At 39.4% G+C, this 14,271-nt stretch overlaps 1 protein-coding gene across 1 annotated transcript in view; it reads right to left on the bottom strand.

Annotated features, from left to right (window-relative positions):
• The window catches only part of LOC140241964 (prominin-1-A-like), a 104,319-nt gene that overhangs the window by 24,599 nt on the left and 65,449 nt on the right, over window positions 1–14,271 (bottom strand). Inside the window, exons 12-19 of the mRNA XM_072321710.1 lie at window positions 12,376–12,499; window positions 11,454–11,627; window positions 10,673–10,834; window positions 9,523–9,597; window positions 7,180–7,263; window positions 5,553–5,759; window positions 4,507–4,596; window positions 3,155–3,404 (exon numbers count right to left, since the gene is read on the bottom strand). Of these exons, the coding sequence (XP_072177811.1) occupies window positions 3,155–3,404; window positions 4,507–4,596; window positions 5,553–5,759; window positions 7,180–7,263; window positions 9,523–9,597; window positions 10,673–10,834; window positions 11,454–11,627; window positions 12,376–12,499 (1,166 nt within the window). The remainder of the gene's footprint in view (window positions 1–3,154; window positions 3,405–4,506; window positions 4,597–5,552; window positions 5,760–7,179; window positions 7,264–9,522; window positions 9,598–10,672; window positions 10,835–11,453; window positions 11,628–12,375; window positions 12,500–14,271) is intronic.

Raw genomic sequence — 14,271 nt, 5'->3', positions numbered from 1 at the left:
AAGTGATCAGAGCACAAAAACATTTTGAATACTGCTACAATTATATGCACCCACATTTAGGTCCGCTTAGTTCTATTTAGATCAAGATTAAATGCAGAAGTACAGAAAGAAAAGTGCAATCTTTTCTTCTTCTTTTTTTACGGCAAGATAACAGAACTGTAATAAAGAAGAACAAAAACTTTCAGCGTTTTCATGGACAAAGTAATTACAGAAACATAGCAGGGAGCAGACTAGAAAGTTCAAGACTGAGTGAAATATGCAAAACAATGTGCCACTAAGTACCACTAAAATTTACAAGTAGATAAATAAATGAATAAACACGAGCAGTACATGTTTATTCAATGCATGAACACCATTAATTAGAAGGGATGTATGCATGTGCACTGAGTGAAAACATTGATGACACTCTCAAAGTTTGATAAAGATTGGACAAGCCATTCAAAAGTTGTGCATCTTTTAAAGTTATGGTGCAGCCATTGCTGGATGAGAACAGCCCTTGCTGTAGTTGCTATTTCACTCTTTTCCAATCCCTCCGTTGTTCCGTATCTTGTTTGATATTGCCTCCCAATTCATCTTCATCCTTCACCTGGTTGTCCCCTATGATCCTTGGGATCATCACTGACCCATCTCAGCCTGTTGTTTGCCCACCCTCTTCCTTTAATCTCCCTCCTTTATTTGTGGGCTCTCTGCCCTTGACTTCTAACCCATCCCTTTGCTTTCTCTGTCCGGTGTCCCTACCCTAGATGTATATAAATATCTTTTTTATCTATTGTTTGGCTGACATTTTTTGCAGATTCTATGAAGTTGACTGTTTTAATGTCAGTCTTTCTTCAAGATAGGATACATGAAGGAATATTCAGAAATGCTGATTTGATGAAGATAAGAGGATAATTACAGGAGCAAAATTAATCCCAGGAATTGACAATGTTAAAAGATTTGCAGAGAAGAGAGAGAATTGTAACAGTGCTTTCTCCATAACAGTGCTTTTAAAGAAAAGAGAATTGTAACATTGCTTTTTTCAAAACGGCATCTTTTGCTGAACACATGGCAAAATATTTTCATTGACTACAAAGGAAAACAAGGCAACATTCAGAAAACACAACCCCAGGCATCTTTCCAACAGGCGGTTCTCTCGCCTGAGACCGCTATCAAACTGGAGACTCTGATGATCACGCGAATATGCACACAATATCATTTACATGTTGCGCACATCATGAGTGCTATTAAAGTGTGACGTCCCTTGCGGCTGGGGTCCAGGGCCTGCTTGAAGGGTCCTCCAAGCTCAAGGCTTATAGATGCTCTCTCTGGTGCTATCTTAGCCTTATTTTTGAACACACATGACAAAACTAAAGTTGGAAGGGAGGAGGCTAAATTTTAAGCTGGAGAAATACATTTTGAGTGGGAGACACACAGCTTAAGTGGGAGAACTTTAAACTCAAGCAGGAGAAAAAGATTTTGAGAAAATGGCCTCTAAGTGGGAGATCCCCTGCCAAAAGCAGGAGAGTTTGAGTTTCAGTTCGTTTCAGTACTGCAAGGATGCACTGCTGCTTTTCTGTACTCCAGGATTTAGTATTTTGGGAGATCAATCAAAATCTTCATGAATGCATAGATTTATAGCATATGTATGGGACTGATGTCGTCAAACACACAAACTGCCATGCATGTAAACTTAACAATATCCAGATAGCCATATTTGATTTCAATTTTCAAAACAGAAAGGCATAAAACTCAATGCAACAAACATAGATGTGTGCAAGCCTTATTTAGACAACATGCAATTGTGTTGGGTGAGGAGTAAAAGGGTATTAAAATGCTGTGGTGTCACAGAGTATTATGCCTTTTTTTTGTACGGAAATGGAAACATGCAAAGACACATACACCTATAGGCCTTGCTGGTGAGTTTGTGCAGGGAAAAAGTTAAAAGAAGAATGAATGAAGGGGCGTGTCTGGGAAAATTTTCTTCAGAAAAACAAAAAAAGAAAATGCCTGCTACTTAAAATTCAACGATTCACAGCTCAGTGGGTGCTACTGGCAGTAAATCTAAAAGGATCCACATGTTCCATTACATAAGTTTTCTTTTATGTTTTTTTCACCAATAGGTCTACTCTGTCTGTTTCCTGCAGTTAACTTTTACCAATGTGTCAAATTACCATTTGGAGAAAAAAAAAATCTAATAATAACAAAACAAAACTATTATACTTCTTATAATTATGTTTGTGTTGAAAGAGGATATATTTTATATTTCATTTTATTTAATTTTTTTTCTTGAAGCAGATTAACATACCACCAGATGCTGGGGCATATTTAACGGTTGTGGGGGGGGGGGATACTTGAAAAAGGTAAAGAGAAATCTTTTTTCTTTTTTAAGTGCTATCTGGAAGAATGCTTCACATAACCAATTTCAGTGTGAAGACACACCCAGACACACACACAAAAAAAAACACACACATATTTTTTCAAAATAAAACTGTATCTTCTTCTCTTAGATAGAGACAACAACAACAAAAAAGGGGAAAAAATCACTGACTGGCAGCTCTGCATATTACTCAAGAACTCATATCATATAGAAGAGCTTTGACATGGTCCTACAAACATACTAGCCCTCTTGCCCAGGTGGGCAACAGAAACACACAGTTTGGCAAGTGATGTGATGGGCACCTGTCTGTTTAACATGTATGGACCCTTCCAAATATGTTCTTCCTCACAGTGGAACATACACTGTACAACGTATATGCCATATATTAGGTGGGGTTTTCCGCGAATTTCGCGAGTCAGATGCTACTCACGAATTAAACAGCATATATCAACTGATCCCAACATGAATACAACATGCACAAGTACATAAACTAGTACATTGTTGGCAGTATGCAGTCTGAGAACAAGGTGCGTGATAATACACTTCAGTAGGCCCAATTCTTGGTGCGCCTACTGTGTTGAATGGATACCCGCACTTCCCAATTTCTCCATCCACTGCTTTACTCCTCCACTGCAAATTCAACCACTTTACAAAACTGTTGGAAGTCTTGATTCGTGCAAAAATTACACTCGCTATAAAATATATGGCATATACAGTATCTCTTGTATTTGCCCTTTACTAGTCCCTTCCAGTGAATTTGTGCAAATGCACATGAGGTGAAGGCAAACATGAAAGTGCTGAAGATGAAATGATGGTGGTGCCGCGTCATCGTCGGTGCCTTACCTGGCCCGATCTCGATGTTTTCCAGAGCCACCTCCTCGTCCGAGTCTTGCTGCCGCCGCTGCTGCTTCTTCTGCTTGGACTTCTTGGGGGCGCGGTAGGGCGCCTCCTCGTCCATAATGCGGTAGTACTTGGCCAGCTTGACGGCGAAGATGATGGAGGGCACGTAGAAGAAGACGCACCAGCCCACTGTGAACCAGAGTGTGTTCTAGGAAGAGAGAGGGAGGGAGATCAGATCAAAAAGCCGCTGCTGTGAGTGCACACAATGGGTGATTTCAAGTTCGGTGCTTGTGCTAGTGCTAGTGCTATCTCAGCACTAGCACCAGCGATAAAACTTAACTTGAAATCGGACGGTGTTAGGAGGTTGACCTCAAAATTATGACTTATTTCTGGTAGTTGGTGTTGGGCTCGGTGTTGAATATTGTCTGCTGAACTGAGTTCCGCCACTTGTGTTGGGGATTTATGTGCTTTTCCTATTGGCTAACTCTAGCCCCTTGGGATTATACCCTTTGTCATTTCAAGTTTGGTGCTGGTGTTAGTCTGGCCGTTCAAGACCCACATTCATGTCCATATCGACGTAAAGTAGATAGCATGTTGTACATGCAAAGTCTATACTAATGCTATGGTTGCCCACGTAACAAACACGAACACTCCACACATGGCTGCATAAATCTGAGCTACTTAGTGCACAAACTCTTCCTACATTTGTGTGATAGCATGTTTTCAGCGGCCATCGTCGGTGATTTGATATCGAATATCTGGCAAAGGAAAGAGCAAGGCACAGCTCTTGACCAAAGAGACTGGATGATCCACTTACTGCTAGTATATCACATCTTCATGGAAATCTTGGAGAGCAATCCAAAATGTTCAATGACATGTTTCTCACCTTCAGCGGGGAAAACTAATTCCTTAGATTTTCTCTGAATTATATGTGAAATCACTGCACCACTGATTGAAAATGCTATTGATGCTGTGGCAATATCACATCTATCTTTGTCAGCGAGGATGTATGTAACGAAAAGGCACAAATCTTACAGAATTTCCTGATTTCTGAGTGTAGAGTGGACAACAAGAACATTAGCAAACTCTAACATAACTATCATATCTAATACACAGATACAAATATCTTGCGTCTTTTGTCTTCATTCTCAGAAGTATGACCCTGAATCAATTCAAACTCTTTATTGACAAATGGGTTATATAATCAGACACTGTACATTTGAGTGCCAGTAGGTGCATGCACCTGAACACTTTTTTAGTAGCCACTCTTATCATTATTGCAGTGGGTATAGAAGAGACTTCACTCTTACCACTGAGGCAATGGAATAATCACAAGATGACTGGACGGCATATGCATACAACGATGACAATATCTTGCACTGAGCAAACTCCGACGTCACCTGTAAAGACAGAGAAAATACACACTATCTGGTCAAGAGACAGTAGAATGGTCAGGGTAGCAGACTTTCAAAAGAAACACAAATTGCACTCTTACTTCAACACTTTGGCCCGAATTCACGAAGGTGGTACAAATGAAACCATGGTTTAAACCATGGACAAAAACTGTAGAGTGCCAAGTGTCGCACGGAATATTTCGTTACGAAATTGGTCATTTCGTCGACAAAATGACCGCTTCGTTAACGAAATTATCATTTCGTGGACAAAGTGTTCATTTAGTTACCAAACGTCATTTCGTTACAAAATCATCATTTCATTGACGAAATGACTGATTTCGTAACGAAATATTCCATGCGACACTTGGCGCTCCATAGATTTTGTCCATGGTTTAAACCATGGTTTCATTTGTACCACCTTCGTGAATTCGGGCCTTTATGGTGCAATGTGACACAATGGTATCACACTTGGCAGCAATGTTCGCATACTTGCAATACCTATAAAATATTTCTTATCAATCTATAATATTTCAAACAAGTTTTTTTTTATATTAACTAAACCTTCTTTTCATTTTCTATATGTGTATCACATTCATTACCAAACTTTTTAGTGGAAAAGGTGGTACAGTGGTTGGGTGGTAAAGTGTCTCTGAAGCACTGGGCTAAACATGTACAGGATATGCAGAGAGCCACTTAACAATGGTGAAATGGTTCGTAATAACGCTCAACAAAATTTGACCCAAAGTATGTCTCCCCCCACATAAGTACTACAGGATATTAAGGACTATAGCAACATCTAGGCCATGTTCTAATTTTGGCCTGCATGGAATGACTGCCAGGCAAAAGAGTTTGAAAGCCTTGTCTTCATGCACGGGACAAAAATTCCTGGCCATACAATCACTCGTCACGCTCTGGAACGAGCTTTCCTCTTTTCTGCAGCAAGTCTGCCCTCCATATCTCACCTGGTCCTGAATTTCCAAGTAAAACTGATCGGCATATCCCAGGAGCCTCTCCGCATACTCAACGCTGATGCCGACGATGGCGTCTGAAGTTGCATTGCCGGACAGTGCCCCCTCGGCAACGCCGATGGCCACAACTGTCCGGTTTATCTCCCGGTCCAACTGCATCTCCAGCGTTTGCAACACCACAAGGTTATTCTGAATCTGGGCCTAGTGGTTTATTGCCAGGGCAACACAATAACACATGGGAAGAAAAACAAAAGATAAAAGGACAAAAAGACTGAGAAAATAGGGCATGGGTAGGATTGGTCTGTAAACTTCATGGCATATACAGTTCGACCTCGATTATCCAGCCATGTTGGGACCGGCGCTCATCCGGATAAGCGAATTGGCCGGATATGGGAGACACAATGTTAATGTATATAGCTGCCGTCCAAGCTGCCGTCCCAGTGCACTGGCAGCTAGGCCGGTAGCGTACCCTGCAATGGTGGTGTAATCTATGCTAGCCTGCGCAAAATTGTAGTCCCTTACTTTTACGATGATAATGTGGTGTGAATTTATGTTAGTTCTGTCGGGAATATTGTAGGTAAATCGTGCGAGTTTTGTAGAAATTTTAATTGAGTTTAAAGTCACTGTTTCTTCTCAATTTTTGGATGAAAAAAAAAAGTCTTTCACTGCATGAACGCATCCGCATAATAGAGATTTCCAGATAAAAGGAGGCCGGATAATCGAGGTCGAACTGTATGTGTTACAGTTACAGGTTTTGTCCTCTCTCTTTTCTTTTAGCGGTAAATGTCTTTCAATGGACACAAAAATCCTCTTTCTTCACACCATTCAATCCACTGTGACTTGTGTCAAACCCTCCTTGCAGCTAAATGACAAAGATACATGACACAAGATTTGATTATGATCTACTGATGTAAGAACACATCATGCCAATTTCAATATAGAGCCTGAAAAGCATTGAGGTTAAAGAGATTGTACGAGATTGTAGTCTTGAGTGGCCTACTCAGGGAAAATCTGTATGGGCTTCTAGAACACATGACCAAAGTGGTAATTGATACAATATTTTAAAACTAAGACCTGTACTCTTTGATTTGTAAATGGTGCAAAAAAAGATACTTACATTACTCCCAATTAACTCCAGTATTCAAGGTATATGAGATACAGTAATAGAGATGTGTGTGTTCAAGATATGGGAAGGCTAAGAGAAAGACATTGATAATCTGCATCCAGCAATCCATCTTGAGTCAAATCGTGTATTAACTGTACTGTTCCATCTCTCATAAAACATTAGAATTCTGACAATGAATACATTTAGCAAGCACGCACGTATGCAGACATATGGATGCAAATTGCTTCCCCTGGCTTGCTCTATGAGGCACTCTAATTGGCTGTGAGGAAATAGAACAGCTATTCCTATTGGTTCCCACAGCCTGTTGTAGGTGGGGTTTCATTACATTGAAATACTGCCATAAAGACATCCCAAATGTTTGGTTTTGAGGTAAACAGTAATGGTATTTCATTTCAAATGACTGGAAATGAAAAAGAACGCGAGAAGAGAAGAGACAGATGGATTCCAGAACTCCTCCACAGTTCTCTCCAGTCCAGAGTCTTAAGCAACTCTTACCACGTCAGCCTGCATGGGTTCCACAATCTCCCCTTGAATGCGGATCAGTTCTTCTGCCTGGGCCATTAGGTCCTCACTGACATTCTACATGGAGAAACAGATAGAGAGGCACATACACAGTGAGGTTATACCTAAAGCTACAAGTGTATACACGGCACACAGTAGGCAGTATTCATATTTGCAGAACAGGTTGGGGTTTTACAGAAAGATTGCATGATCAATCTAATTTCAACCTGGAACAGCGTGTCATGAATATGCACTTATGTAAATCAAGTGTAATATGTTCAGCCCACATGGGGGCAGAAAGTTTCGAGACTTTTCAGACTGACTATGGCGTTCAAGGAGAAGAATAAAGTTCAGTTACTGTTTCTCCAAGAAAGTTTAGTGGTGATTTGTTTGGTGTCACTGAGGATATGTGTGACGTGTTGTTGAGTTGCCGCCATCTTTTCCTTTCCTCAATATTAAAGGTATAATTTACCATTTGCAGATGAAACAAAAACCCAGCATTAGTGCTTTAAAATAATTCTAAAATCTGAGTTAGGGATAGAAACAACCACTGTAAAAAATTGAATCCGTGTAATCAATGTTAAGTATTGTTAAATATGCATAATGTGAACAATAGTTATAACTAGATATATCGCTACAGCGACTGATATGCCTCCGCCATAATGCATGGGTCTCCTAATAGGTCTATAGTACAATGTCTTGACAATGTGTGATGACAGTTTCACAAAATTGGCAAAATATTAAAATGACAGGTTTGCCACAAATGTGTTGAATGTTCACTTTCCTAGAACTAGGTTCAATTGGACGAATGATTAAATGTCAGAGTGCAGGTATTTGGGGATTTTTACTTGGCTTTTGACTCTTTTATAAGTTTATGCATTGAGTAATTTTCAAGGTATTGAGAAAAAGTATAATTTCAGTATCAAATGGGAAAATAGCATTATCTAAACCTGGCCTTTGACCTTTGACCTCACAGTTCCAAAAAGAATCACTGTTAGGTTGAACATGCATAAATATGTAAGTTTCATGATGATACCTTGAGTTACTTTTGAGATATGGAGGAAAAAGTGCAATTCAGCACTTTCATTTGACCTTTGACCTTTGACCTTTTGGCAAGAAACTTCCCACAGAATATATATTGGGTATTACATGCATACATCAAGTTAAAAAAAAAACAAAAAAAAAAAACTTCAGGCATTGCATAAATATAAGGAAAGTAGTGATATTTTGAGAAGTTGACCTTGACCTTTGACCCCCCTGACCTTAAAACCATGACCCCAACTTCCCTAGATAATCACTGCCCATTGGAACAAGCATATATACTAAGTTCCATGAAGATACCTTGAACCATTTGCGAGATATGGAGAAAAACATGAATTTTCAACCTTTTTTTTCACAAAATAACCTGTGACCTTTGACCTTTGACCCCGTGACCCTAAAATCCAAACAAAGTATCATCCCCCCAGGATATACCCTCATACCAAGTTTGATGCAAAACCACCACATCGTTCTTGAGATATCGACAAAAACAAAACGGGACGGACGGACGTACGGACGGACGGACGGACGGACGGACGGACGGACGGACGGACGGACGTACGGACGACCCGAAAACATAATGCCTCCGGCCACTTCGTTGGCGGAGGCATAATAAAAATGATTCCAGACCAAACCGTCTACAGTTATGGTTTATTGAGAAAAATACTGATATCTCCTTATATTTTAGGCTTTATTGCAAAAATTTTATACGGAAGGATGTTTTGTGATACAACAGACCTACACATATGCATCAAATGTGATATCTTGAACATTTTTTAAATCACTGCTCCCAAAGATAAACAGGACCTTTAAACAAGTGTATGGAACCATCATAACTCTTGAGGGATAAAACTTGGAAAATATTTTAAAATATGCATTTTTTTTTTTCTAGTTCATGCACAACATTTTGGAATTAAGAGGATAATCCACATTGGACACATTAAATTGAGTGAAGCATTAACAGCCACAGCTGCCTCCTCTTGTAACGCCCAAGAAGAAAGTGTTGAGAAATCATGCCAAAAGAGGTATGAGACAGGACTGAAGGGAAGTGAAACTTGAATGAAGCTTGTGGCCCTAAAAACAATCTGTATGAATGTAAGAGTGGTGTGAAAATCAAGTCTCCTTCATTTTGTCTACTTACACCTCCCACACTTTGTTGCTTTCTGATTACTTACCATTAAGCTGACTTTTTTTTCTACGGGCTTTAGTCATACTTTTCTCTCACTAATTTGAGTATTAAAAGGCACACAACAATCAAAAGCAAAACACATCTTTAGAAGCTTTATCTGGATCCCTTACCGGATAGGAAATGGCAGTATTTTGTAATTGGATAGCATATTCTGTAAGGTTGACTCCAGTAATGTCCACATCGAGCTGCAATTAGAGGGGAGAACAAAACAAATCAGTACTGTGCAAAATGTTATGCAGTATGTTCAAAATGTCAACATTTTTTAAAACAAGGACGAAATCTCATTCACAAGTCATCACATGATCTAATATCTATGCCAGATGTTTTTGCAAATTAAGGTATCCAGGAATTAATTACAGCTTTGTGTATGCAATATGTGGTCCATAAGATCCTGCACCACAGAGAACCCAGAAACACAACCATAAGAAATTATTTACATAAAAAACATTATTGGTATTAGAACGATAAATCTTCACAAACCTCATCTCAGTTCTCTGCATTTTCGCAGAACTTTGAAGCAGGGTGACAACAACTCCTTATACAACTATTTGCAGCATGCAGCCTTTAAGGACACTCGACTCTTCATTTTCTGGATCAGATCCTGATTGATCACAAGTTGATACTAAGCATTTTGGGTTGCGGTCCTCACTTGTTAACATACAACTGTATCATCAGTTTAAGTCAAAGTTCACCTCTTACAGTTCTCAGCATTGGCAGAGTATGAGTCAAAGGTCATCTCACCCTATGAGTGGATGCGGAGGCAGAGAATTGGAACGACTCCTGAACGTGAATTCACCTAAATTGTCTACTAAATCGCCTACAATGTCTTCTGGTGCCATGGGAATGACATGTTTCCGTTGTTGGATACCTGTTATGAACTGGCTATAATACTGTGTTCTACCAACCACATATTCTGTGCTAGTTTAAGTTGCAAAGGAAGGACCTGTTCTTTGTGTGTGTGGTTTTTTTTCCAGAATCCCTCAAAGATGATTCAGAAAACGGTATCCACAATCATTCCGTGAGGAACCAATTGAAGCTTTCAGGAATGATTATAAAGTCAAAAGCAAGAATATTTTACCTATCTCACTCAAGGATGGTAAAAGCAATTGGGTCATGACTTCAAAACAAGAACAAACACTAAGAAAAGTCATATCAATGGCGATGAAAAGACCTCAACTTGAGGGGCAATTTTGATTTCATAGAGTGTTTGACCTTATGCCACAAATGAATTCTATTACACAAAAGACCTTGACGTCATACCAGAGCTTCAAACTCGGTGTAGTTTAGCTGTCCTAACTCCGTCAGCTTTGTCAGGTTGGTGAGCTGGTCGACGAACTCGTTGAAGGGGAAGTCGTAGGTGATGTCGCCGGGGGCAATTTCGTCGACGAGCTTCTGGACTTCGCTCTCCAGCTCTTGTAGGAGCTACAGATTATAACGCAGACACAAAAGTGGAAAAAAAGAAACAAACAAACATGGGATACCTTTAGTCAATGTTTGTTTATCATTCATATATTGTAAGAGAGAGTACTGTGTACACCATATATCTAGGGAGTCTGATTTTTCACAAATCAGGACTTCCCAACAATTTCATTAGAGGTTAGATTTGTGATCATGGAGTATAGCAATGGATGGAAAAATCTGGACATGCACTGGCATATAATGTAATTCCATAAACTAAATCTTTGTTGTAAGAATCAGCTATATGAATCAGTATCACTCATGCATCTACACTGATGCTCCACAACAAGACAAAAGTGGCTTAAACATGACAAGAATAATTGAGTTTTCTAACATGACACAGGTACCCAAGTTGTTCTCCTTATCATGAAGATGGGTCTATGCCATATTCATAGTTTTTAGGGCAAATTCTTAAAATCACAGGAATCATGTATCAAGATCCCTCCTTGACAAGCACTTTTTATGTAGCATTGAACATAATTACAGATTTTGCAGTTTCTGTTAATAATCAAATTAAAAAAAAACAACAACTTGCAGAACACTGCGCCATCAATGTCCTACTATACACAGACACACCACTGACCTCGGCAATGCTATCAAAGTTGTACAGGGAGTCCAGCATGAGGGCGCTATACGCCGAGGCCCCCTCGTCGCACTCGGTCAAGATGCCAGTGGACGTCAGAGGGATGGAGGAGTTCTGCAGGATGAGATCGCCAAAGTAGTAGCCATCCACGACGACGTTGGGCTGGTCTATCGTCTGCGGGAGGAATGCGACATGGTTTGACCAGAAGGTCATGGTATGAACATTAATGGTGCAATTTCAATAAAGTAATAAGTGGCTGAATACAGGAATTCTGTGCTTGCCCTTTGCTCAACATGATGTTTGTCTGTTGTGGTAATGGGGAGGGGGAGGGAAAGAGTAATTCACAGTACAGACATAAGACACGGGGAAGGGGAAAAATGGACAAGGAAGGAAGAAACAATGAAAGGAAATACTGTACAACCCAAAATTTTTGCCTGCATTCTAATTTTGCAAATTTTATAAAAGCCCTGATTATCTACATCAAAATTTACGCAAAAGTTCTTGTCTACACCATTATACATTGAATACCAGTGGCAATGTGCAAAAAATTTTATGCTGCAAAAAAGGCCATCTGCTCAATTACGAGAAAATTTCATGCAGTAAATTTTTTTTTCCTTTACAGGAGGAAGAAGACAAAGGAGTGGATGACGTTGAAGGATGAGGAAAGTAAAATTGAAGAAGTAGAAGGGAAAGAGGAATTAGAGAAGTTACAAAAGAAAAGAGCAAAAACAAGACAAAGGAGAAACAAAAGAAGAAGAAAGAGAAAGCAGACACAGAAGAACGCAAGGAAGGAAATGGATAGATAAAAAAGAAGAACAAACAAAAGAGAATAAGTATTGGAATGGAAGATGATTAAGAGGGAGGCTGTCTAGCGATTAAAAAAAAAAAGAAGGTGAAGAGAGTCTGTGCATCCCAACCTCACCTCATTGAGGAGCTCGTAGCTGAGCAGGGGTGCACAAGTGAGCGTGACGACGCTGAGCGGTGTGAAGAGTACGCACGTGATGATCATCAGGAATGGGGCCAACAAGAAGGTGAAGAAAACTCCCCTGCAGAAGAAAACAAACATATGAAAATACAGCACATCTTATATATATTCAATATATAAAAGTACAGCACATCTTATACATCTTTTTTTTTCAGTGTCAGAGAGAACACATACAATGTACTTCATTCATATACACATTTGTGATTGATATAACAAACAAACATGGTACAGCACAAAGCCTTAACCCGTCGAGGACGGTTTGATTTTGTCACAGCCGCATTTCCCACAGACACCTGCCTGAGTATACTCGGGACTTGTCCTCAACAGGTTAAAGGACAAGTCCACCTTCATAGACATGTGGGTTGAGTGAATGCAGCAATATTAGTAGAACACATCAATGAGAGTTTGAGGAAAATCAGACCATCCGTTCAAAAGTTATGAATTTTTGAAGTTTCTGCTCAGTCATGGCTGGATGAGAAGACTACTATAGCTTGTGATGTCATAGGAGTACAACTTTATAAAGAAAGTATAAAGAAAAATTCAAGATATTCTCACTTTTCTCACATAATAAAAGAACACTCAACTTCTCTCTTTCAGAAGTCAGGGGGAATAATATTACCCCTAACATAAGTAAGTAACAAGTCAAGGAAATGTGCACTTTATTCAAAAAGTCAAGTTTTGTGAAATTCTCTTTTTATTTTCCTTATATCGTTGTACGCATGTGACATCATACACTGTAGTAGTCTTCTCCTCCAGCAGTGATTGCACAGATATTTTAAAAATTCATAACTTTTGAACCGATTGTCGCATTTTCCCCAAACTTTCACTGATGTGTTCTACTAACATTGTTGCCTTCACTCAATCCACATGTATATAAAGGTGAACTTGTCCTCTAAGAGGCAAAATGCAATGAAATGTTACACAGTGTACATTTTCATACCACAGTACAGAATTAGTTTCCTCTGCCTCTCAAACAGCAATGTCTGCCTGTATCAGGAGGCCGCAGAACATCAACGAAAAGCACAACCACTACCTGACGGGAAGTGCTATCGTGGGACCGAAGTATGTAAGCCATAACGAAGTGGGATCATAAGACCAAATTATGTAAGCCATTAAGGAGTGGGGTGCAATCTTTGTCAATTGTCAAATATGAGCACTTGGTCTGCACACTGCAAAGGACAAGGATATGCTGTATGAGAGCTGTGCACTTCCAGGAACTCCTCCACATATACTCATTGATTTCAATAAAAATGACTGCAAGCTTTAACAATTGGACTGATCTACGCACATGTACAGCAAGGAAAGAACTATACTGATCAAGGTTATTGCCAAGGAAAAAGAGGGGGGGGGGGGGGAAAGAAAGCCTTAAAAGACTAAATCCACTTTGAAGCCAGACATGATTTCATAAATTTATTAAATAGAATGAACCTGACAAGCAAGCAAGGTGTCCATGTCTGCAAGATGTCCAACTCTCAGATACAACTTTTAATGAAACATGAAGAGGAGCTGCAATGAAATCACTTCTTTTGACTTCTTTTCATTTTGTTTAACACACTGTGGCATTATGGAGAAAGTCTGCTAAAGCAGACTGTGACAAAAGCCATCTAAAACACTGCCAACAAGGCAATCTCAGACTGAAGCATGATATTTCAAACTTTGGGAGAAGTTTGCTGAGTCCATTTGCAGTGTATTATAATACTTATGAAAAATACATATATATATTTTTGTTGAAAGACTTCTATTATGAGTATTTGGATTCTTCCTCAAAGCCATAGCCTTCCAAGCTACATGTATCAAAAAGCCAGTTTCATGAGATAGAACACCGAGCATATG

Source organism: Diadema setosum, chromosome 18 (genome assembly GCF_964275005.1).
Source record: "Diadema setosum chromosome 18, eeDiaSeto1, whole genome shotgun sequence".
In the NCBI taxonomy this organism is placed as follows: domain Eukaryota; kingdom Metazoa; phylum Echinodermata; class Echinoidea; order Diadematoida; family Diadematidae; genus Diadema; species Diadema setosum.
This window is presented reverse-complemented; position numbering and strand designations above follow the sequence as displayed.